The 24,222-nt window shown below is 38.2% G+C and overlaps 1 protein-coding gene across 4 annotated transcripts in view; it reads right to left on the bottom strand.

The window, feature by feature from the left end:
- Positions 1–24,222, bottom strand: part of PPA2 (inorganic pyrophosphatase 2) — a 79,921-nt gene that overhangs the window by 17,935 nt on the left and 37,764 nt on the right. For all 4 annotated transcript variants that reach the window (XM_087437787.1, XM_087437790.1, XM_087437788.1 and 1 more), the window contains 2 exons: positions 7,040–7,167; positions 4,656–4,741 (listed from right to left, as the gene is read on the bottom strand). In XM_087437787.1, coding sequence (XP_087293913.1) covers positions 4,656–4,741; positions 7,040–7,167 — 214 coding nt within the window. The remainder of the gene's footprint in view (positions 1–4,655; positions 4,742–7,039; positions 7,168–24,222) is intronic.

Genomic DNA, 24,222 nt, shown 5'->3' with positions numbered 1-24,222 from the left:
ATGAAGAACGTGCTGCTTTCTTTTTTATAATAAGATACTCAATACTGTGTTCTAAATTTATAAACATTACGTAGCCTACACACAATCTTGTTGACCAAAATAAGCAGATGTGACATTAGAGAGAAAGATCAGCAATACCAAAAACACTGGAAACAAACCAAACTGCATTTAAAAATAATAAAAAGGTATATTAATGGATACATAATAGTGCAAACTAACTAATTAAAGAAAAAGAAACAGAAATAGAAAATTACCTGCAAATAAAAAACAGACACATAAAAGATGAAATTTACAGAGCCAGCAATATGGAACTTGAGTAAAGAGAAAATTATTTTCTTCAAGACAACCTCAAATCAGACAAAGCCTCACACTCATGAGAATCCTCGAAGACACTGCCCAGGATAAAGATTTGTCAAGGCTTTCCATCCTAAAGGAAAGTAGTCAAGAGAAAAGGAGAGAGAAAATTTAAAGAGATAAGGACACTGATTTCGGACCATAACCTCCAGAGTTTGTAGAAGAAACTGACACTGAAGTAAATCTACACAAGCTAAAGGACTGGGGCTATTGGTGTATGGATCAAATACACCTTCCTCTGGAAAGGTAAAAGGAAACAATGCCAAGACCTAAACAATTCGGAAAAATCAGTGTGTGTGTGTGTGTGTGTGTGTGTGTGTATTTTGGAAAAAAATACATTTAAAAAAATATATTTTTTTAATTCTGTAAGCATGTTAAAACTACACACTATGTGCCAAGTCCCATCACAAGTGCTAAGGTACAAACTGGATTTAGAACATAAACCAATGGTGCACTCCAAGTTCTACCTAGAGGGGGCACAGCAGTGACACGAGAGCATAGACAGGGGTCAGTTAACTCTGCCCAGAAGAAATGGACATTCTCTGCAGAGGTGGCACCTAGACTGCTTCCTGAAGAAGGAGCAGGCATTCATGGAGGAAAGGCAGTGGGACAGGAGGGGACACAACAGGAAGCTGGAAAGGTAGGTCTGGACGTGCTGTTTAATACACAGAAGAGCTGGATTATATCCTATAGCTGAAGGGAGCCACAAGAAGTGTTTCGCATAGAAATGACAATCACATTGGTATTTTTCAAAGATAATTCTGACAGTACTGTGTAGAATATATTAAACTAGAGAACAGTTGCAATGTGACAATTTATGAGTGAAGAAATGATAAGTAACTGAATTAAAGCAGTTTTATAGCTAGAAGGGCATTTGAGAATCAACCAAAACTTGAAAAATTTGGAAGACAAATGAGTCGGAATAAATAATGGTTAGTGAAATAAAATAAACTGGTAAAATGAACAGTACGTTTCTGATTTCTTAAAAATAAGGTAGATTAATAAATCACAGCTGAAGAGAGTGAGAGGAGTAGAAGAGCAAACCCAAATGGAAAACTCTATTTCTCCTACAACAGCGTTCAGTTATTCCAGGTAAGAATAGAAATAATGACGTTCTCTCTGTTAAAAGGATATGTAGCATTCAGAGTAAACATTAAGCAGTGGGAAAAAAGAATAAAAATAACAACAACAAAACTTATTGTGATAAAGAGGATCACTCAAAACATCAATTCAAGACTTAGTAAGTGCAGTGCTTCTGGAAACAGAAGAGTCGCTACTAGATTAAAAAAACAACAGTTATTTGTTGGCTTTAAAATATCATTCAACAGTTTACCCCAACAGGTGTTTACTGAGTGGCTACTAGATGTCAGGCGTAAGGAAAAGAAAGACGAATAAGGCCTCTTTAGTCACCTGCTTTCGAAGAACTTACATTCTAGAGGAGCAGACGAGCCCATAAACCAGGTGGTTGATAACTGCATTAAATGCCATGACAGGAGGTCAGAGGGCTTGGAATCCACCCGAGCTGGCTCAGGGCTAATGTGAGGGACAGCTTCCTAGAGAAGGTGAGGTCAAAACGAAGGCTTAAGGAACAAGTAAGTGAGCCAGTTCAAGAAATGAGAAGACGATCACGGCAAAGGAATCAGAATGAGTGACGGCCTCCAGATGAGTGAGGTGTTTGTGAGGAGAGACGAGGGGTTCTGCGCTGTTGGAACATGAGATCAGAGGCAAGACTGACAGACAATGAGGCCAGATGGTACCAGGGATCAGCTCCTTGGAAGGCCTCGTGTGCTCTTCTCTGGGAAGAGGGCTTGATGTCCTGGTTCTTAAGCAGAGAGGCTCATCAGAAGCCCCTAGGGAGCTTTTAAAGCTGATGCTTAGACCCCACTCCTGGGAGATCCTAATTCACCAGGTCTAAAGAAGGGGACAACGCATCTGCACTTTCTAACAGCTTCCCCAGGTAATTCTGATGTACCCTCCATTGTGGGAGAGACTGCTGTGATAAATAACGTGGAGCTGAACTGAACTGAGTGGGGAGAACGGGTTAAAAAGGGGGAGAGGAGGGTTTGCTCATTAGTGACAGAAGGCATTGTAAGGAATTCAGAGAGGGAAGCAACTTATCAGGTAAAGACAAAGGAAATAAAAAACCAAACTACTATGAATATACTTAGTAAATCAAGTGGTATCAAAAAAATTAGAAAAAAACCGACAAAAATGAGTTAAAATTCTGAAGATTTTGACTTTAAATTATCTAGATGCATAAAACTTATATCCTGAAATTTTTTAAGCTAAAAAAACCCTTATTTTGTTGTATTCTTTGACAATGTAGACATAGAATACGGCTGTTAAGGGAGCAGGTTTGCAACCTGGCTTACATCCTGGCTCCCCATGTAGCGTGGCCTGAGACAGGCCACTTACTCTCCGTGTGGACTCAGTTTCCTCATCTGTAAAATGGAGACGATGATGATACGTATCTTACAGGGTTCTCGTGAGTATTAATTAGCTAACATATAAAACACTGAGCACCTGAAAGATAGCATGGAGTTCAACGAATGTCAACGCTTATTGTTAACGTAATCGCCTACCTAGGAGGCAGAGCTGGAAATAACGTCCCCTCAGTGTCACCAGAACCAGCACAAAGGAAGGATATCAGCTGAGGAAGGCTACACAGAGAGACAGCCTCTGCTGTGCAGCTGAGAAACCTGGGAAACACCACGGCTGCAGAGCTTTTCAGAGAGCTCCCTTAGGAAGGAGACGACAGCAACAGAAGCCCACTCCTCTCTGGACAGTTACAGACCCTTCTTTTTAGAGGAGCTCATCCCACAAACATCCGCGTAAAGAACAGCTCAGTCTACTAGTCACAGAATAGGCAGGGCTGGAAGACATCCAATTATACCCAGTTTTGTTGTTAATAAATTGCACTGTTTAGAAACTATAATCTAAATTTTAAGACTATGCGGAAAAAAAGAGAGAGTGGTCTGCAGTGTAAGAGGTAAGAAAAAAAGGGGGAGAAGATGAACAGGTTGACAGCGTCACTCTGGCTGCAAGAGAAAGAGAATCGGGAGCTATGAGGCCCACGCATCCGTGTCAGAGGCAAGACGAGCCCCTTGATGACTCGGATAAGATATTCCTTGAGACCGACTCATTCTTCACCCACCTGGTTACCCCATTCTAACCATTTCCTTAAGGTCTCTCTCGACTCCCAGACATTATGCTCCAAAGGGCACGGACTCAGCTTACTGCATTCGCAGTGGTAACTCTAGGACCACACAGAACCTGGCAGCACACCCTCCATCAGTGTTTGCGGAAAGAGCGGATGGCCTCCCAGCTTCCCTGGGTCTGCACAGGGGCCGATGCAGTCCTCTCCACAGTGGTGCACGCTTCTGCCTCCTACAGTCGGGCTCACCAACAGTTACTTGTTGCTGTTTCCAAACCTGTTATCTCAGCTGTCCTTGTTACTATAATTTCATAATTTAAGCAGTAATTGTGATCACCAACGCAGGGAGTGTGGAAAGAGAGCTGTATCTATGAACACTAAGTGGCTCTGAAACTATGGACCCTGGAAACACTACCAAGGCTCTAAAAAGCCTCAATAAAGATGAATCACTATAAAAATGTGGTGTCAAATGAGATGTGGGCAAGACAACTGTAAAACGTTAGAAAAAAGAACCCTAAAAACCTCTAAGGGTTTTTAAGTATAAGGACTTACAGGATTACAGGATCTGACCTTTATTTTCTATTATATATTATGTTAGGACATACATAATCTATGTGGGATCTATATAGAAAAGGTCTTAGCTCTATATCCAAAGACTGGTGGATAACTGCACATTTAAAGGTTTAAAGTAAAACAGAATGTTTGAGTTACATATGTTACTACTGATGATTGCCCTTAAGCAATCAGCCAGTGACCCAGATCATGTTGGATAAGAAGGTTTTTTACTGTTCTTATCAAGAAATGATGGGAAGTTATCACATAAATAAAATAACCGTATGTTTGCATGTTGAAAAATGGCTCATGTTTTTTACTCCATCTTTGCACGTGTCACAATGTATTATAAATAAATGTCTGTTCCTTGACAGTATCCCCCACTAAACTATAATCCCCTTGGCAAAAAGGGACCATTCCCAGTTTCATAGTGCCTAGCACTCAGTAATGCCTTCCCAACAGGTGCTCCATAAGTATTTTTTAAATGAAAAAAATTGTAATTCTCTTTTAAAAGAATCAGATCTCAGTAGTATTATATGGCTATTCAGTACCATTAATAATAAAATAACATTACATAGAAAAGATAAATTCTTACCAATTTATAGCCCCTCCATCACGCTTCTTCATAAGCAACGCTTTCCAACACTCATGAGTAGATTTAATAACTTCAAGAGCAAAAGCCTAGTTCCAAAGCAAAACAGACACAGCAATGACATCATTAGACCAATGTGGAACCATTCTCACTGCGACAGTTCATTGTTACAACCATGAGCTCTGGAGTTGGGCAAAGCTGAGTAAAATCCTGGCGTCCTTACTGACCAGCTGTGTGACTCTGAGCAAGCCACCGAATCTCACCAGCCCTCAACTTCCTCAGCTCCAAAACGGAATGGAACAGGGGTCATCTAAACCAGGGGCCGCAGGCTAGGGCCTGGGGGCCAAATCCAGCCTGCTCCCTGGCTCCGTCAGTCAAGTTTCAGGTGCACAGTCATGCCCATCCATTGTTTGTGGCCCACGACTGCTTTATGCTACGACGGGAGAGCTCAGCGGTTGTGACAGGGACCACGTGGCCTTCACAGACTAAAATATTTACCGTCTGGTCCTTTACAGAAGGCGGTTTGCCAATCCCTGATTTACAACACAGAGTTGCTGGAAGAATAAAAAAGATGCTGTATGCAAAGTGCTGAGCCCAGTACCTGGCTTGTGCGGAAGCACAAACCCGTTCACGTCATCGTCAGTCATTTTAGACAACCCACTGTCTGAGGGGAGTAAATCTCCTTAACATTTTCAAATTTCTTTAGTACGAATTGATATGGTGTCTAAAAAAATGCAAAATCAACAATAGATACACCACTTACTAGATACATATCTAGCAAGACCATCTAAGGAAAACTTGCTTTATTATTCCAAAGCAGAAAATTCTTTAGATCTTTTTCCTAAAATGTTGCTAATTTTCCTTAAGGAGAGTCCTTATATATTAACTAATTCATACTAGTTCCTTTCTCCTTCAATGATAACTAAACACATTATGATAAGAAATGAAGAAAATAAAGAATCTTGGGAAATTCAGTTCTGAAGAGAAAAAGTTCTCTTACTCTCTGTTGCCTGAGATACAGGAGAACGACTTAATGCTCAATGAGGTGATGTTGGGGAGTCTCATTTAAGATATGTGACAAAAAAAGCCAATTTATTTTCTGGATGATACATGGAGAGATTTTTAACCAAATTATTTAGATAATTGCAATTATTTAGAATCAAGTCCAGTACTTGCTTAAAGGAGTCAGTAGGAAAAATCTAGATTACAGGACAGAGCCCTTTTCCACCATATTGAAGAGACATAATTTAATTTTCCTGAGCTAGGCACTATATTTTAAACAGCAGTGGTAAAAAGCAATGCATAAAATAATTATTTTCTGAAACAAGGTTGTATAAATGACCTAGTCTTCATTCAGAAAAGAATTAATGTTTGTCAAAATCAAACAAAAAACCCAAACCACCTCACTCTTTTATAAATTCATGACTTGGCAGTCTTATCCTGAGGCAATAAAGGGGCACAAAAGTACTATACAGGTTTGAAATTTATATCATTTCAAACATAAAATAGAACGTATGTTTTGGAGAAAAAAAGATAAAAAATAATTTATTTTATAAATTTTCAACATTTTATTTTTCAGTAAGAGAATCCTATCTAAAATAATAGTTTTATATTTATATTTAATAAGTCCCTAGACGAGGTCCTAGAGATCTTAAGGGATCTTTTAATGTGCCTTTAAAAAAATACTGAGTCTAGCAATAAATTCTAGTATAGCAAAATACTAATTGTAACTTTTAAGTTTTCATTAACATGGCTTCTTTACTTAGAAAGCATACTTTCCTTATTAGTACCCACTTAAATATTGGTTATAATGTGTAATTTATGCAGTGGTAGTAACTTAAAAAAATATTCTATGTTTAGACCTCAACTCTTTGGCCTATTTTCTCCATTCGTGTCATATCAGAAACACTTCACGGTAACTTTGTGGTACTCTAATAGAAAAATCCTAAGACAGTCAGGTAATTCAGGTGCTTTCCTAATTGTGAAGCAGCTTATTCAGCCGTGGCAGAAGAACACTCGGGTGGGGGGGACGCCCCCTTAGATTCACATTAGTGGTGAGGAACCTTCTCCTCTCCAGAACAGCAAACGGAAGGTTCTTCTTCATAACAATAGTCTGACCTTGAAAATCCCTCATTTTCTGAAATGAAGGAGATATTGATAGATAGATAGATGGAGATAGATAATTATCAGTCTTATTGATCCACTTAGATCTCCTGAAAACATTCTTTTAATAAAAATGATAAAATAATGTCCTTAAATATGAAAGTCAGTAAAAAGCACTTTTGTTACCATGCTACACAAATATTCACATAAGAAATCCCCCAAAGTGAAGGAAGTATTGTACAGGTATCATAATTACATTTTAAAACAAAGATCATTGTCTTCACCTTGTTTTTGAATTCTCCATTAAAAGCAAACCGGTTTTCTGGTTTTCCTTCTGGCACCTTATAAAATCTAAACCAATTAATCGTAGCTTCCAAGTAACCCGGTTTGTACTTCTCAACGTCATCAATATCTGCAAGTGAAGACACAAAAAGACTTTTTGTTAAAAATCAACATTCATTCCTCTTGGAGGTAGACCGTTGGGCTGAGGGAGTCAGAAAGCATGGGTCCAGTCCGCCCACCGAGCGCCAGCAGCATCACTGTCAACAGGCCCCGAGTCATCTCTGGATCCCCGCTGCTTCATGTGGAAAGCATTACTCCTCCACTCAGAAACACTCTGAGCACCTTCAGACGCTGCCTAGGTACAGGGGATAAGCCGACGGAGACAACGAAGGTCTTCTCCTCAAGGAGCTCAGAGGCCTAACTACAGGAAACACACAGACAACAAACTGCAACAAAGCGAGAAGGCTGAGTGAGATGTGCTTAAGGACTGACGTTCCTCGGGCAGGGAGGGCTCAGAGCAGGGATGGGAAATGGCAGGAGCTGTGCTTTAGAAATCCTAAGCTAAGGAATGCTGAAGAGAGAGGGGGGAGGGTGGCACCCAGAGGAGCACAGGGTCCCCGGAGAGGAGGGCTTCCCGCATTCACACACCCCGCATGCAACAAGGTCCTCGTCTGTGTCAGACACGGTGCTAAGCAGGAAATGGAACAGTGAACAGAAATAGGACCCTGCTCTCACAGCCCACACAGCAGCAAGAGACAGACAAATAAAGAAACAAACACACCATATGTAAAGTGGCAAAAAGTCCGAAGAAGAAAGAGTAAGAAAGAGACTGCGGACAGGGCAATTTTAAACAGGGTGAAACCTGGATGGTTCACGGAGTTTTTCACTTCAAATTCTGTAATGATTTACAGGATTTATTTTTAAGTTCTATAACCATGTGAACAGCTTAACCATTACATTTTGAGGGCATTCAATTAAATATAATTGGAAATATTACTCTATTAATAATAATAGACCCCTCCCAAAAAGAAGTCCCGAAGGAATGTATCCTGTCCAATAAATATCAATTCAAAAAGTATGAGCAATAACTACACAAAACTAGAAGCCTTTACTCTCCACCAGACTGTGGCTTAAGAGAATTTAGCATAGTCTGTTATGTACAATTTATTATGGAAAATGACAAACAGACTTGGTAGCACTTGAAACATTAGGAAGTTACAACTGAAAACAGGAGATGACACCGTGCACAGGGATAATTTAAGATCACCTGGTTTCAGACGCTCATCCGAGCCTGGTGGGAACCCCTGCTCACTAGGCACGACAGGAACACGTGAGCATTTTGCAGGTATGAGTTAGACAGGAATTATCTTTCTGCCTGTTATGTAAAGGTTCAGCAAGAGTTACATGTCTCCAGATGTTTCACAGAGTGAAGTGAGCACGGGAAGGCAGAGACCATGGCAAACAGAGGATTGAGAATGCTGCCTGGAGGCACTCAGGTCTAAAATTTTAAAATACGTCAATGGGCCACACGTCTATCCAAAGTACTTCTGCAGCAAACAGCAGCAATGTTATGACTAAGTGAAGAAAGAACCTCCTGAAACTGAACACACGGACACTTGCTCTAGTAATCACAGTCAGCATATTTAGTAACCGATGGAAGATGCTTAGGACAGTGAATTCTGAAGATTAAGATCACATCTTTTTAGTATCACACACTGTATCCCAGGTCGGGAAGTTCCGTCATGGCCCCAAACAGAACATCCAATAAATATTTCACCTAATACATGTTGTTTCTTCTTCAAATTCTGTTTATTTTTTCTGTTTATCTTATTAAAAAAGCTTCTTTCCATGGTGGGCTTTCTATTGATCATTTTCCTATATCCTATCACTCTTTTTGCAAAAAAATCTCTGTAAATTAACTAATATTGAGTTCCTCCAACTCACTGTTTTCTTATTCAGAGGAAAAAAAATCTTTCAGTCCACTAAAGGTGAGCAACTAGACATGCACTTTAACCAGTGTCAAAATAAATCATCTTCTATTACTTACACCTGATTGATGATTTCATCGCCATACATTATCCAATCTATACTCTCTGTCCCACTGCATACGCTTTCTGATAAATGTGTTTTAACTGACTAACTTCAAATAAGAAAGGAGAAGCCAAGTTATTCAATAACTATCTCAGCTCAGAAGGATTTCTCTTAAGTTATGTAGAGGGCCTGTTAAGCAAAGACATCAATAATAAAAAACCTGAAAATCTAATAATGCCAATGAGCAGTGTAACTCTCTAAATACAAGATAAACATTTTCCATTCTCAATTAATTATATCCTGGGGAAAAAGAGCTGTATTTCCACCAAAAATAAAACATTTAAAATAAACAATTTAAGGGGCCGGCCGGGTGGCACAGCGGTTAAGTGCTCGCATTCCGCTTCAGCAGCCTGGGGTTCCCAGGTTTGGATACCAGGCACGGACCTACACACTGCTTGTTGAGCCATGCTGTGGCGGCATCCCACATCTAAAGTGGAGGAAGATGGGCACAGATGTTAGCCCAGGGCCAGTCTTCCTCAGCAAAAAGAGGAGGATTGGCATCGAATGTTAGCTCAGGGCTAATCTTCCTCAAAAAAAAAAAAACCTGATAAAAAAAAAATGATAAAATAAGCAATTTAAACATTTTTAAAACCTCAACAGCAAATGCCTCAAGCCAAAATCTTATACCCAATATCAATAGTCAGTTCAATGAATTACTCTTCTGAAAATATGAAAAATTCCACCTAAAATCTATAGACTGATTTAGTTTATAAAATAATTTTATAAAAATAACCTCACTTGCTCCTCATAAAACTCCTGAGAGTTGAGAAGAATAAGTGCATTCATATTAAACATAAGAAAACTACACTTAAGGAAACATAAAAGATTTGCCACAATTTATCCAACTCATTCATTAGAACTAGTACTATATAAATAAAAGTCTTCTAATTCCATGAATTCTGCTTTTTCTTCTATACTGTGTGGTAATATTGTTACAGGTTTTATTTATATTAAAAGAATATAAGTATAGAGATATTTTTAAGTTTTCTTTTATTGTGATAAAACATACATAACATGTATCATTTTAAAATATATAATTCAGTGGTATTAAGTACATCCATAATGTTGTGCAACCATCACTATTATTCATTTCCAGAATTTTTCATTACATGTATTTTTTACGATATATGTTATTTTAAGAAAAGCAGCAATTCTCTAGTAGTCATTTATTCCCACTCTTGGAATTAATTTTATATGAAAAATCTATTATAGACAATTATATAATTTATTTTCAAGATGAACTAACCCAACAATAAAAGTTAGAATAATCTAGAAGAGCTCTTTTATGTAGTAATCAAGCTAAATTTATTTCAGTTTATGTTTTTAATTACAAATAAAACTTTTAATCGAGATCTACTTGATCAACTACCTGGATGATTAACAAAGACTCTCCACTTCTGTAAAATATTCTGACTGATGTCCACAGTAGTCTGCATGCCGAGTCTAGCAGACAGCTCTAGAAGGCCCACCCTTCACTTCCACCAGGTAAGTCTCAGCTTTAGCAAGCATCAGGTGTGTTTATTCCCAAAGCATCTATGCCAACTCTACCTGTTGTTATAATTATGAGATTTAATAAAATATTATATAAGCAAGTGATTTTATCAGTACAAAAAAGAGATTTTGTTTCTATAAAATTAATTTTAATGTTTTGAAATAATTTAATAAAACAGGTTGCTAAAAATATCTGCTGTCAACTTAGGCCTGGGTAAAAAAACAGTTAAAAATGAGAAAAAGACATAAAAATCTATAATTATGCATGTGCTCTGCAAATGAGGTGGGAAGAGGAGTTTAGATATAAGAGGTCAAGCCAGCCTCTAAGAAAACATTATTTTAGTAAATTCTTGAATGAAGTGTGGGAGCAACTCATGCAAATACCTAGCAGAGAAGGAGTCCTGGGAGGAAGACGGTAAGTGCCCAGATCCCGAGGTGTGAGTGTGCTTAACAGGCTTGTGGGAGACAGTATGAGAGCTCTGTGTGTAGAGCAGTGAAGAAAGGTAGTGTCGGGAGATGAGATCAGAGGAGCAGCCCCAGGCCTGTCTCACAGGAGTCGAGGGGCCCCGTGAAGACTTGGCCTTTCCCCTGGAGACGGGAGCCATGAGAGGGCTCTAGGAGGGCAGTGCTCTCCACCTGCTGTGGGGAAGAGACCAGACCGTGAGGGGAAGACGTGGAAGCAGGACAACCAGCAGGAGGTGCTGAGTGTCCACGCAGGGGAAGCACGGTGAGGGCCGGGATGAACGCAGTTGTAAGGAGCTGGTGACAAACGCTCAATTCTGGATGTCTTTAGAAGGCAGAACCCAGAGGAATTACAAATAAATGGAAAAAAAACAACAAAACCCACTGAAGATCAGATTTACGTAACATTTAAAGTATCAAAGAGCTAAAAAGGACTAGTCCATAACATTAAGTAACATGTTAAACTATCTTACAACTAAAAGTAGTCACCTAAATATGTATCGCCCTCGTGTTTTTTAAAAGCTTCATAGAAAGTAACGACTTCCGACACACGTGCACAGCCATGAACTATTTTACAACAGAGCTGTTTCCAAATCTGAAAGTTTAATTAACAAAGATTATATGGAGTCTTCGTAGGAGAATTCTTACATTAAAACCAAAAATATATAAATAATAGTAGTTCTATATAAATCCATTGGAAATTTTATAAATTTCTTTATTAAATGCTAGCTAAAAAGCAAAACAGAAAATGAGGATGCAATATAATAACAAATTTTAAAGTTTGATTTTGTTTTTTCAAAACGAGACCTCTCCATTTTAATTCAGTTTTTCTTAATTAATTTTGATTTAGGAATTTATAAAAGCAAAGAAATTAATCTAAATCATCTTAGTCAAAACCTACCACTCTATCTCTGTAGACAGGACAGGATCATAACACTTCTCATTTTTTAAAGCAATCCTTATGGCTTATCTTTTCCCTTCATCAGGGGTATTATATACCTTCCACGTAACCAAGTTTCTTTTCAGTATCAACCAGTTCACTTGTTTCTAAAACCTAACAGAAGGTCACAAATTGTGATCTTCTCAGCAAAAAATAAAAAGCAGTTTGTGAATTAAGTTTCTTTCTGTTCTTTTTATCTAAGATACACTGTCTCACACCAGGGGAGTTTCCAGTCACATGTGTTTGCCAAGACTTCAATTTTACCCAGATTTCAGAATTAAACATACTTTAAGACAGTATTATTTGCCAAATAAGCAAATAGTAATGATGTAAATGAGGTGAAAATTCAAGCTGATAAAGTTCATTTTATACATACAGCCGACAAATGATGTGAGAAAGAAATGTCTGAAGGATGAGATCTTTTTAATCTAGAGACATAGGAAAGCATCCATGAACTTTAAAAATGATTATGTACTAAAAACAGGGAAAACATTAAGAAATGTTAAGCATGAGAAAATTATGAAAACATATTTGGTAAGCAAAATACATTAAATCTAATGATTAACAATAAAAAATTTTAAATAACTCTCTTGTCAACCAAAAAAGAGCCTTACCCAATCCCCCCAACTTTTTATATAATTAAAAATTGGAGGGGCCGGCCCAGTGGTGCAAGCAGTTAAGTGCGTGTGCTCCACTGCAGCAGCCCGGGGTTCACTGGTTCGGATCCCCGGCACGCACTGACACACCACTTGTTAAGCCATGCTGTGGGGGTGTCCCATATAAAGTAGAGGAAGATGGGCACAGATGTTAGCCCAGGGCCAGTCTTCCTCAGCAATAAAGAGGAGGATTGGCATTGGATGTTAGCTCAGGGCTGGTCCTCCTCATAAAAAAAAAAAAAAAATTGGACATTAAAAATTAACCAAAAAAAGAAAAATACACTCTTACTTAAAAAATAACTTTTTTTGTCCAAAAGAAAATCAAAACTTTAAGAATATTCAGAAAATCATGACAATAGGAACACTTGGAAAGTTTGCAAGAAGAAATAAGGTAAACTAGGAGAAACATCCTGTTTGGAATCGAGCAGCACTAAGTCCAGATCCCAGTCTGGCACTCATACACTGTGTCATCTTGGGAACACACAGGAGTTTGTCTGTTTCTTCTCATACAAAACAGAAAAAAAGAAACCAAGGCTGTTGTGAGGATTAAATAAGACATGAAAATCACCTAATAAAAAATAAAGGATAATTCTTAACTAATATTAATTATTATACCTCCAATCCCCTAAAACTTTGTCCACAGGATGGAGCCAAAGTTACACTCAGAGGCAAACCTATAGCTTCACATGCTTTTCTCTCTCAAAAATAAACAAACATGAATTAATGATTTAGAAAATTACTAAACATATTTTCATTAATATTGACAGTTATTTTATTTTTAATGGGTACAACTCCACTGAAAAATCAATGTAGCTAGGCAAAGATATAAACAATGTCAACAAGCACTGAAAATAACATATAAAAGAACATCTGGACACACAGACACACACATACACATGCACACTTGTTCACAACCTTTTTTCTATAAACATACTTTTTTTCTTATGGTAATGATCAGGCCTCAAATGAATATGTAATTAATTTCTCATTTAATGATAGACATATTTACCTTTATTTCTAATATTATTACAATTTAGTTCTTATAAAGTTTTTTCATTTCTAGTATGTTTAACTTTAACCATTTTTTTTGATATTTGGAACAGAGAGGGAATATATAAATAAAATTACTTTTATTTTTGAAATGAGACTTTCACTCAGTTTAAGTACATTAACCAAATTATCAGCAATTAAAAACAATGCTCAACTTTCCAAAGCAGTTTGCTTTACAGAAAACAGAAACCTCTGACAAAGAGGAGGCACTGAATTCATGTTTCAACACACTCTGTCCGGTTAACCCACAGCAAGATAGATAACTTACAAAAAGAGAAAACCAGAAATACTCAAAAACAAGATCAGCACCCTGCAGACTCAGCATGGAACAAAAACACCTGTCAGGTAAAAGCAGGACGGCCGTATGATTTACTGCACATACTGGGATATTTCTGAGACTCCTGATCAGGAGAGGAAGCAGTCCACAGAAACCAGCCCTGAGACGGCCCATGCAAATCAGGATGTTAAAGGAGTTATTATGGAATGTCCACGGACTTCCAGGAAAATACAGTCACAATGCACACACATGCGGAAATCTCAGTCAAGGAACAGAAACTACAAAACTATCACCCAGATGAGGGACTATCTGAAATGAAAAATCAGACAGGTTTAATAGCAGAATGTGCATATGGCAGAAAAAAATCAGGGAAGTAAAAGAAAGACCCACAGAAATTATCGGGTCTGAAGAGCAGTGAGGAAGAAGGACTGGAAAGACACGCAGAGTGTCAGTGACTGTGAGACAACAAAGAGTGGTCTAAAATGTGTGTGTCATGAGTCTTGGGATGAAGGAGAAAGAGAATGGGGTGAAAAAAATAATGGCAAATAATTTCCCAAATGTGGCAAAAACATGAATTTACAGATTCACCAAGTTCAGTATACCCTAAGTGGGATAAATATAAAGGAAAGGACACATTAGCACATCACAGAAAAATTACTGAAATTCAAAAATACGGAGAAAACCTTTAACACAGTGTGAGAAAACAATATAGTATATACTGGGTAACAACACAGTCACTGTTGACTTATCATCGGAAACAATGGAGGCCAAAAGAAAACGGAATATCTTTACGAAAATCCCTGTAACTCAAAGTTCTACATCCAGTGAAACTAGGCTTCCAAAACAAAGGCAAGAAAAGACAATTTCATATCAATGAAAATGGAGAGAATTCATCACCAGCAGAAGTGCACCACAAAAAATGCTACAGTCTTCAAGTTAAGGAAAATGATACCAGATGGAAACTATAGATCTACCGGAAGCACTAAAATATAAGGGTATGAAAATGCAAATACGTGGGTAAATATAAAAGAATACATATGTGTGTGTGTGCATTTCTCCTCTTAATTTCTCCAAAAGACATTTTACTGCTTAAGACAATAGGAAACAGAAGCACAAAGCATGGATGGAGGTTCTGGGGGCAAGTGGCTCTCACACATGACTGCTGGTGGAAATGCAAAATGGTACAGCCACTTGGTAAACAGTTTGACTGTTTCTTTTGATACTAAGCACATAATTACCATCTAACCCAGTAACCCTATTCCTAGGTACTTCCCCAAGAGAAATGAAACGTATGTTCACACACAGACTTGTATTTGAATGTTCATAACAGCCTTATTCGTATTAGCCCAAAATTGGAAACCCAAACTTCCATCAGCAGGTGGAAGGAAAGATGCTGTGTATCTACACGACAGAACAGGACTCAGCGACAGGATGGAACAAACGACACTGACCACACACAACAGTACGTAGGAGTCTCCAGAGCACTGTCCAAGAGAAAGAGTCACACAAAGTGGACACATCTTTGGCAACGTACACAGTGCTCCAAAGAAGGACAACTGCAATTGCTCAAAATGCCAAAATTTTAAGTACAAATGTTTTCCCCCTTTAAAATAAGTGAAAACACACCTAGTTGGAAGATATTTTCAGACTTTGCTCAAAACGTTCCTTTTTTATCAATACATGCATGCATACGTTCATTTATTCATCAATTTTAAGAAAATTATTGAGCACCTATAACACGACAGGCATTGTACAACGCTTTTGCAATGGAAAAATTAGTATTAAATACCAAGACAAACCTAACATAAAATGTAACAGGACCTTCATTGGTAAATCTACATCACTCTACTAAAAGACACACAAGAAAGCCTGAATAAATGGAAAAATATATCATATTCATTGATGTGAAAATTTAATACATTAAAGATAGCAGAAATCCTTGACAATTGGATTTGAAAATTTGCAGAGAGGAATAAAAGCATAAGAAAAACCAAAACAACTTTGAAAAAGTAGAGCAAAAGGAGGAGAATTTGGCTTGTATATGTTTTATTATGAGGCTACAGTAATTAAAATAACATGGCACTGGTACAGGAATAGATCATGGACACCAAACAGAATCCAGAAACAGGCCATTTGTGAAAATAAGAATGCAATATATGATAAAGGAGACATTTCAAAACAGGGGGAAGAGGACAGACTTTTCTGTTGAATGGTGATGGGAAAATTGTACATATGGAAAAAAATAAAATAAATTCCACATGAATTAAAGACCCAGTTGTAAAAACATTAAAATATAAAAGAATAAAAAGGAAATAAAGAAAAACATCTTTCGGACTATGGGATAAGAAATCCTCAAACAAGAATCAAAATGCTAAAGTCATGTATAAAAATAATTGATGAAATGGAATATGTCAAAATTAAAAATACCTATAAGTCAAAAGGCAACGCAGATTCTCTGCAGATGGGGAGAAAATATTTGCAACCTAAATAATAAAGAATTAATATCCAAAATATCCGAGCAACTCTCATATATCAAAAGAATATGTCAACTCCATAGAAAAATGGAGAACAATATCCATAGGCAATTCACAGAAGGGAAGATACAAATAGCCAATAAATATGTGAAAAAGATGCTCCATTCCAGCATTAAGCAGAAAAAATGCAAAATTAAGACAAGATACCATTTTTCATTTATCAGACTGGCAAAAAAAATTTTTTAAATGCTCAGTCAGTAACAGTATGTCACTGAAGCTTCCAAATCTGTAAATTAGTTATTATTTCCTTTACGTAAATTAGGAAATTGGGGCTCCTTGCCCAAGATCTCCAAGGGACTAGAGTAATCCCAATATGCTAGCTTTACATATGGGGTGGCAGGTGTATGCGCAGGGGAGAATATCATCAAATTTGCTTAGGAGATTACATCCCCTAACTGAATATAAACCAAAACTGTCATCAATTATTCTAGATCCAAGAATAGAACACCCAACAGCAAGGAAGGACAGATCAATGTAAAGGCTCTCAACTTGGAGGAACCTGTCGGAACCACCCAGGAGCCCCATCAAGCCACGTACATTAACATCTCTAAGTTCCTGTCCACATCCCCAGAGTGAGAACTATCTGCACTTCGAGGAAGAAGACCCGGAGAAAAAAATTTAAATGCTGGTTTTATCTGGATTATTTTCACCAAACCATAACATGAGGTGAGGAAAGCATATAATCAGCTGAGGACTTTTTGGTTTTGCTTTTAGATAAAAACCAGTGACATAAATGTAATGCCACCTCTCTTTGCCTCTATTATGTAAAAGAAAATAAAAGACACTAAGAAATGGCCTCATACTTGAAATTTTATCCAAAGAGGGTAAAAAAAAGAAAAGAGGAGTTTCCAATTCTACGGGATTTTACTGAAGGCAGCGAGGCAAATGCATGACGTTCTCATCCAGTTGTACAGAGGCTGCTCTCACAGAACTACACGTGTGCACAAGTGGCCTCCACACAGGATCTGTGGGGAGCAAGAACCTACGTCCTTAATGACATTTTACAAACATTCATGAGAAACAACAGTTCCATTCCATAACACTCACTGTATGTTCTGCATCATGAATAGAGGCTCCAGCTCAGAGAATTAATTGTTTTAACAGTTTGTGCTTACTCAGGATCTCTAAACGATTTTCCTGTTTTCCACTCTTTCTGCAAACCTGCTTAACAGCACACAGACTAATGAGCAGCATCCTTCATTTTAGTTGCCTTTCCATCTCCATTCTCCTTTTCCACAAATTCTACTCTTATCAACACCTGTACTAAAAACATACATTAACGAGATGTTAAATAATGGAAATTAACATACTTCAAAATAAGTAATACCAAACAAGGTAATTCTACGTAGAGGTCTATTTGTGTTGCATCAGAAAAACCTCTCGGAGAAGACTTCGTAGATTTTTTTCAAAAATATAAATATTCATTATCATTTCATGAGAAATTTTACATGACCAATAAAATGAAAAACATTTGGGTGCCTTGAACATAGCAGAAATTCACATATTTCTCTAACCTAACTTTAATTTGAAGCATATAACAGAGTGGCTCAGGCTTTGGGTCAGACAGACCTCCACTGCGGTTGCAGCTCCACACTTAACAGCTTCCCTGAAGTACTTAAAAATGTGCCCATGTCCCGAGAAATCTATCTACGATCCTTTAATTTAAACTGTGTTTCCATCAGCACTAACTTTGGAGATAATTTAGGTCTTTCTACTTTAGAAGACGACAGGCTAAAAATAATGGATTAAAAATATTTTCTAGAACAACCAAAATTTAGAAACGAAAAAAACCCCAGGGATCATTTGCTGATGAGAGGGTCAACCCTGAAACTTTGGAGGGGAAGAAACTAAAGCTTCAGGAGGTTACAGGATTTTCCCAGGTCAGATAACTAACACACACAAGAGAGGACCTCAGAACTGAGGTCTCCCAACTCTTCCCCACATCATGGGAATATGACTGAAGCCTGACAACGCTGGAGGAGGTCAGGGCTCAGAACAGAGACAAAGACTCTCAGTGAGTCAGTGCTACTCTTAATTGCGGTACATGTAGCTCTGTGCATCCCTGTTCCTCAGCTGCCTCCTGCACACCTCATCCCTACACACCCATGCCTAATAAGGTATACCAACCACTGAAACCAAAGGAAGGAAGATCAGAGGAGCCATCTTTTTACGGGGACCCCTAATCATGATCATCTCACTGATGCCTAAAGTAACAAGGAGCAAATGGTCAGCAGCCCAGGAAGGGGCCCTGTCCACGGGCACAAACACTCCCAGCACCCAGGACCTGTCTGGGGCAGTGCCACGCCACGGTGAAGAGCACGGGCCCCGGGGCCCAGCTGGATCCCAACACGCCCTGTATGACTCCAGACAGGCCCCAACCACCCCACCAGGCCTCAGCTTCCTAACCTGGAACAAAACACGACCACCAGCACATCCTGCTCGAGCTTGTGTGAGCATCACACAGACATTCCAGAAGAAGCCCTTGGCACAGCTCTTCGGCACACAGTAATTGTTGCAGAAAGTCAGAGCTCTTAGGATGACAATGGTGACGTGCCAGCGAGCTCCTGTGCCCACTAGTACACGAAGCGAAAGCAAACTGCACCCCATTCTCTCTGGTTTCCACGGTCCACACGAATATTTCCCCTTAGGATTACTATGCTATTCCCTATTTTTTTCCCCTAAATAACAGTATTAAATTGTGTTTTGGGAAGCAAGGAAATCAAACACCTTATTAATGTGCTTATTTTTTAAATAGTAATTGCAAGGACACTAGAAGTGTTTATTTAGCAAATGAAAATTTAAGCCAAAGAGATTCGTTTTCCACATGTTTATTCAGGCCTTGAAAGACAATAAAAGAAACTATGTAGTTTTATTTGACTTTTAGATTTCTCTTAACATAAGTTGAAATTCTACATGTATGAAATACACATAAATGCCGATAATCTTAGTTATAATGCCGACCTTTGAAAAAGTCTCAGCTGCCCAATTTCAAATAATCCCCTTATCACCCATGTAATTTACTCACCCCGAACATATCTACATCAATACAACCGTTCCGAATTTAATTTTTCATTTTTAAACTGTAAAATGAGTGCACAGGCAACACTGATCACAGGACAGCAGACAACAGGGCTGACTCATTTAAAGACCAAACAAATGTTTATTGCTCTGTAAGCTGAAGTAGCTTCTAGGCCTAAATTACCTCCTCGGGACACCAGTTCACCTGACACAAGGCCCGCAGGCTCCACGGGCAGGTCTGAGGGGCTCCAACACCTGCGTGGTGGGCATCTGAAGCTCCACATTACAGAACCTGGTTAATTTGACCAAGAGAGAAATCACACATGCCCTCGAAATTCAATCTTCTCAAAAAGCTCTGAACTTGGTGATTTCATAACCAAGCGCTATTATCCCTAATGGCCGAGGCATTCTCAGCAACGATTCAGTGTTCTCAGAGTCTTATTAACTCTTCAAGGCCATTAAGGTACCATTAAGAGCATTAGGGCCTGGATCCTAATTACAGCGCATTAAATGGCCCTGGTGCTCTCCATGTGTTAATGAGCCAGCCAGAGTGACCTATTTTCTACCAGGGAGTACAAGGAATTTGTTTCAAATGTTATTTAGACTTTTTTTTAGATCTTCACAGTGGCTACTTCAGTTTCAAAGAGCAAAACTTAGATTTAAATAATAATGTTAAAATTACAGAAATATAGCCAGCAACCACAGTTTCTTTCTAATTCAAAGGCATTCTCTGACACAATGGCTAGTTTTAGTTCAGTCATATCAAAGTTAAAAACTATGAATATTAAAACAGGATATTATAGTTTACCAAAGTCTGCGCACGTGTTCACTAGGATCAAAGAAGTTATTTCATAACAAATGAAACAACCCTAAAACTTCCTTGCAGAATCCTAACTTAAATGAGTCTAGATTAATATACCGAAAAAATTATATATATATTATATAATTATTACATATTATATATGTCATATATAATGTATATTATTATATACATCATTTTATATATAACATATTATATATATGGAAGGACATACTGTCTATAAATTAAAAAAGACTTTTGTTTTTTAGGTACTGGTAAATAGGTACTGACCATGTCAAAAAACAGCTTTTTTTCCTTAAGGTAGTGAAAACTAATAGGAGGGGTTTGTTTTTTAAATGTCTAAATAATAAAAATGTATAGGAAATAATAAAAAAATTTCTCTACAAATTTCTGTATTACATACATCCTCAGAAAACTACAGAATTTTTAAAAAAATTTTCAGATTTTTTTACCATTCCCTACATGTTTTTAATCTTTCTTCTTGTTGATCTGCCTAACAAAAATGCCAAGAAGTGTAGATGACAAATGTTTAAATTGTTATAAAATCACTTACTCCTTTGTGATAAAAATTCCAATTCATAAACAGTAACTTATATTTAAAGTTACTGCATTAGCTGTTTTAAAGTTATTTAAGTAGAAAGTAACCCAAAAAAGGCCATTTTCCACACGTATGGACACAGAGAATCAATCTCCCACGCATTTTCTGTAAAAATTTTTGGAAAATGTACATCAGCCAACAGTGACAAAGGACAAGAAAAACGAGAATCTAAGAAAGAGTGGGGCCAGTAACCAGGAGGGCGAGGAAAAGACCCAGGATGAGAGCGGGCAGCAGGCTCCAGGCTGACCACTCAGTAAAAGGCACCACAAACAAGGTGAACAATAGATACTGTCAATGCTGTTTATTGTTTTCAACGTTCAGATTCAACAGACAAAACATGAACAGCATTCACAGTTAAAGAAGGGAACTTAAACGTGATCAACTTTGTCGTGTAGCGCTAGGTGTGGCCCAGAGCGGCTGGTCACTGAGGGCAGAGGAGGAAGGAGAGGAGCCTTGATGCCCCCGGGTGCATCCCAGGCAGCTGCGGTCACTGCTGAGCAGTAACGAAGCAATCAGTGCAGCTCCATGTGTGACAGTCAGAGTTATTACGATAACAAGAGAAGAAATTCGGAACAAAACTGAGAAATGTACAAGACGTGAATTCCCAATCTTTCAGGCAGCAGCCTGAGTCAACGGGAAAAGATGTAAACTCAGGAACAGGTGTGAGCACACCGTTCCCAGACGAGGAGAACTGACACCATAGGAGACCACACGGGAGTCAGACGGGGTGCAGGGGTGGAGATTGTAGTTCCAAGTATATGATTATTTTTATAATCTAAAAAAGTGCCATACAAAATCCTGTGTTTGTTATTTTAGAAGGTAAATGTGGGAGGGACACATAACATTTTTACAAGTTGCTTGATTTAAGATTAAGATTGTTGATTAACTTTCACAGATGTAGCGTAGATGGAGAATAGTACCAAACTTTTAATATCTATTAGCTGATATTTATTTAATCATATGAATCCAAATATACACTTTTATCTTACTATACTAAAATCATAAGTTGTTATAAGAGGCATTTCACCTACTCTCAGGATCATGAGACTGATCCTCTATTTATTTCTGAGGCCCCCTCACCCCTGCCAAGGTTCTATTTTTCACTTGTAACATCATATCCAACAAGCCATGTGCTTACAATGCTTAAGCTCCCCCTGAATTATAAGTCAGGTACTTTTAGAAGATGAATTAATTATTATGATACAAGAGAAAGCTATTAAATATTGTAATCCAATCACACAAACTGATTTTTAAAAATTCCTTCACAAATTTAGGAAGCTTTCAGCCCCTGCAGCTACTGAGCGTCTCTCTGTTCCCCTCCCTGCAACCCCCTTCAGCAGGTGTCCTAGGAAGAGATAGCACACAGGCTAAGCAGTGAGGAAACAATGTAAGACTAGGAATGATCTCTGTTCACTAACATTCGCGTAACCAGCAGGACAACAGAAACTCCGTCTTTCATCTGAAACAGTTGAGAGAACAGCTGGAAGACGTTTGAGAGGTATGATAAAAATAAGTCAAGACTCCAGTTCAAATAAAATAAAAGTTGCCACACAGAGTCACCTAGGAGTCCATGATTTATGACTAAAAGAAAATTATACCACAACTATTTCTGCCCTTCAATTTGTACCTACATTTATTTTTTTCTTGGGGCACTGTAAAATGAGAGGAGAGAGGAGAATTCAATAAGGATGTGTGCATATGTGACAATAACATGAAGGTAAAGGGAAGGAGAAGCAATAAAAGAAAACAGCTGCAACTCTTAGAGCTGCAGAACTGGCTTTACCAAATCCACGTCTACAAGAGCACGTAAGGTCCTACCCAGTGCAAATGCCCTTAGAGTAAATAATCCCATTTCCCCCAGGTGCCTGACTCATTCTGGACATAAACACAAAACACAATGTCAGCATACCGTTTCAGAGCAAAATATGTCAATGACACTCATCTAGTCTTTTAATTTTAGGATTTTAAAAACATACCATGAAGAAGCATTTTTCATGATGGAGATAATATACACGTTTCCTTTTAGTGCCACGGAAAAAAGTCCTTTTTCTCTTTCAGAACAATTTCTTGTTTTAATTGTTCTAGTCTGATAATTTTTTTGTGTGTGTGTGAGGAAGACTAGTCCTGAGCTAACATCTGATGACAATCCTCTCCTTTTTTTTTTGCTGAGGAAGACTGGCCCTGGGCTAACATCTGTGCCCATCTTCCTCTATTTTATATGGGACGCCGCCACAGCATGGCTTGACAAGCGGTGCGTCGGTGCACGCCCGGGATCCAAACCTGAGAACCCCGGGCTGCAGAAGCAGAGCGCGCACACTTAACCACTGCGCCACCGGCCCAGCCCCAATTGTTCTAGTCTGATAATTTTATCTCAACCTAAATAACCTTCAGTATTCCTGCATGTCTTTTACTGGCAAACACAAAAAGAATTGAGAAGATGCGCCAAGTGCAAAGTCTTCTCCTTTCTGGGTACAAACAGAAAGAAAGTGAAAAGACAGTTCAAATTTTCATTCTAACCCTCCAGAAACTCAACAAGGAGTAGGCACCTGGCTTTATGGAATGTGGTTCCAATGCTGCTAGTCACAAATACTACAGATTACTAATCAAGTATGAATGGCTCAGTATAGCACTGCAGATGGACAATGGACTTTATCATCAGACAGAATGAGTCCAAATCACGGTTCTACCATTCACGAGATGTGCAAACTTGGGCAACTTATTTAAATCTTTTGAGCATCTTCCAAATTAATAATAATAATATGTACTAGAATAGGCACCAGTGCTTGGCATATGCTAGGGAGTTCAGAATGTTAAAACACAGCCCCCACAGTACTGGGTGTAACTCCACCTAAAGACGAGTTTACTCCACCTAAAAAACTAGTTTACTCCACCTAAAGATGAGTTTACTCTACCTAAAGACTAGTTTACTCCACCTAAAAACCAGTTTATTCCACCTAAAGGATAGTTTACTCCACCTAAAGACTAGTTTCATTCAGGCTCAGCCACTCCAGTATAAAGGGACATCCCTCAGCAGAGATTCGTGACTTCAGTGTGCCACATCAGAAATGAATGAGTTAGATGATTCGTTTTGGCTGGCTGTTGCACCATTATATTATCAGTTCTCATTTGAGGAGCAGTTAATGCATTAAAAGATATTTTAAACTGGATATTTATTTACTCTTCTTACATAGGTATGTATGAGAAATATAATGATAAAGAAACCCAGGGTAAAATAACGAGACAGGCAA

The sequence above is a fragment of the Ceratotherium simum genome, chromosome 12, assembly GCF_057802395.1.
Source record: "Ceratotherium simum simum isolate JZ-2026a chromosome 12, ASM5780239v1, whole genome shotgun sequence".
Taxonomy (NCBI): Eukaryota; Metazoa; Chordata; class Mammalia; order Perissodactyla; family Rhinocerotidae; genus Ceratotherium; species Ceratotherium simum.
The sequence above is the reverse complement of the archived record's forward strand: the minus strand, read 5'-3'. Positions and strand labels throughout refer to the sequence as shown.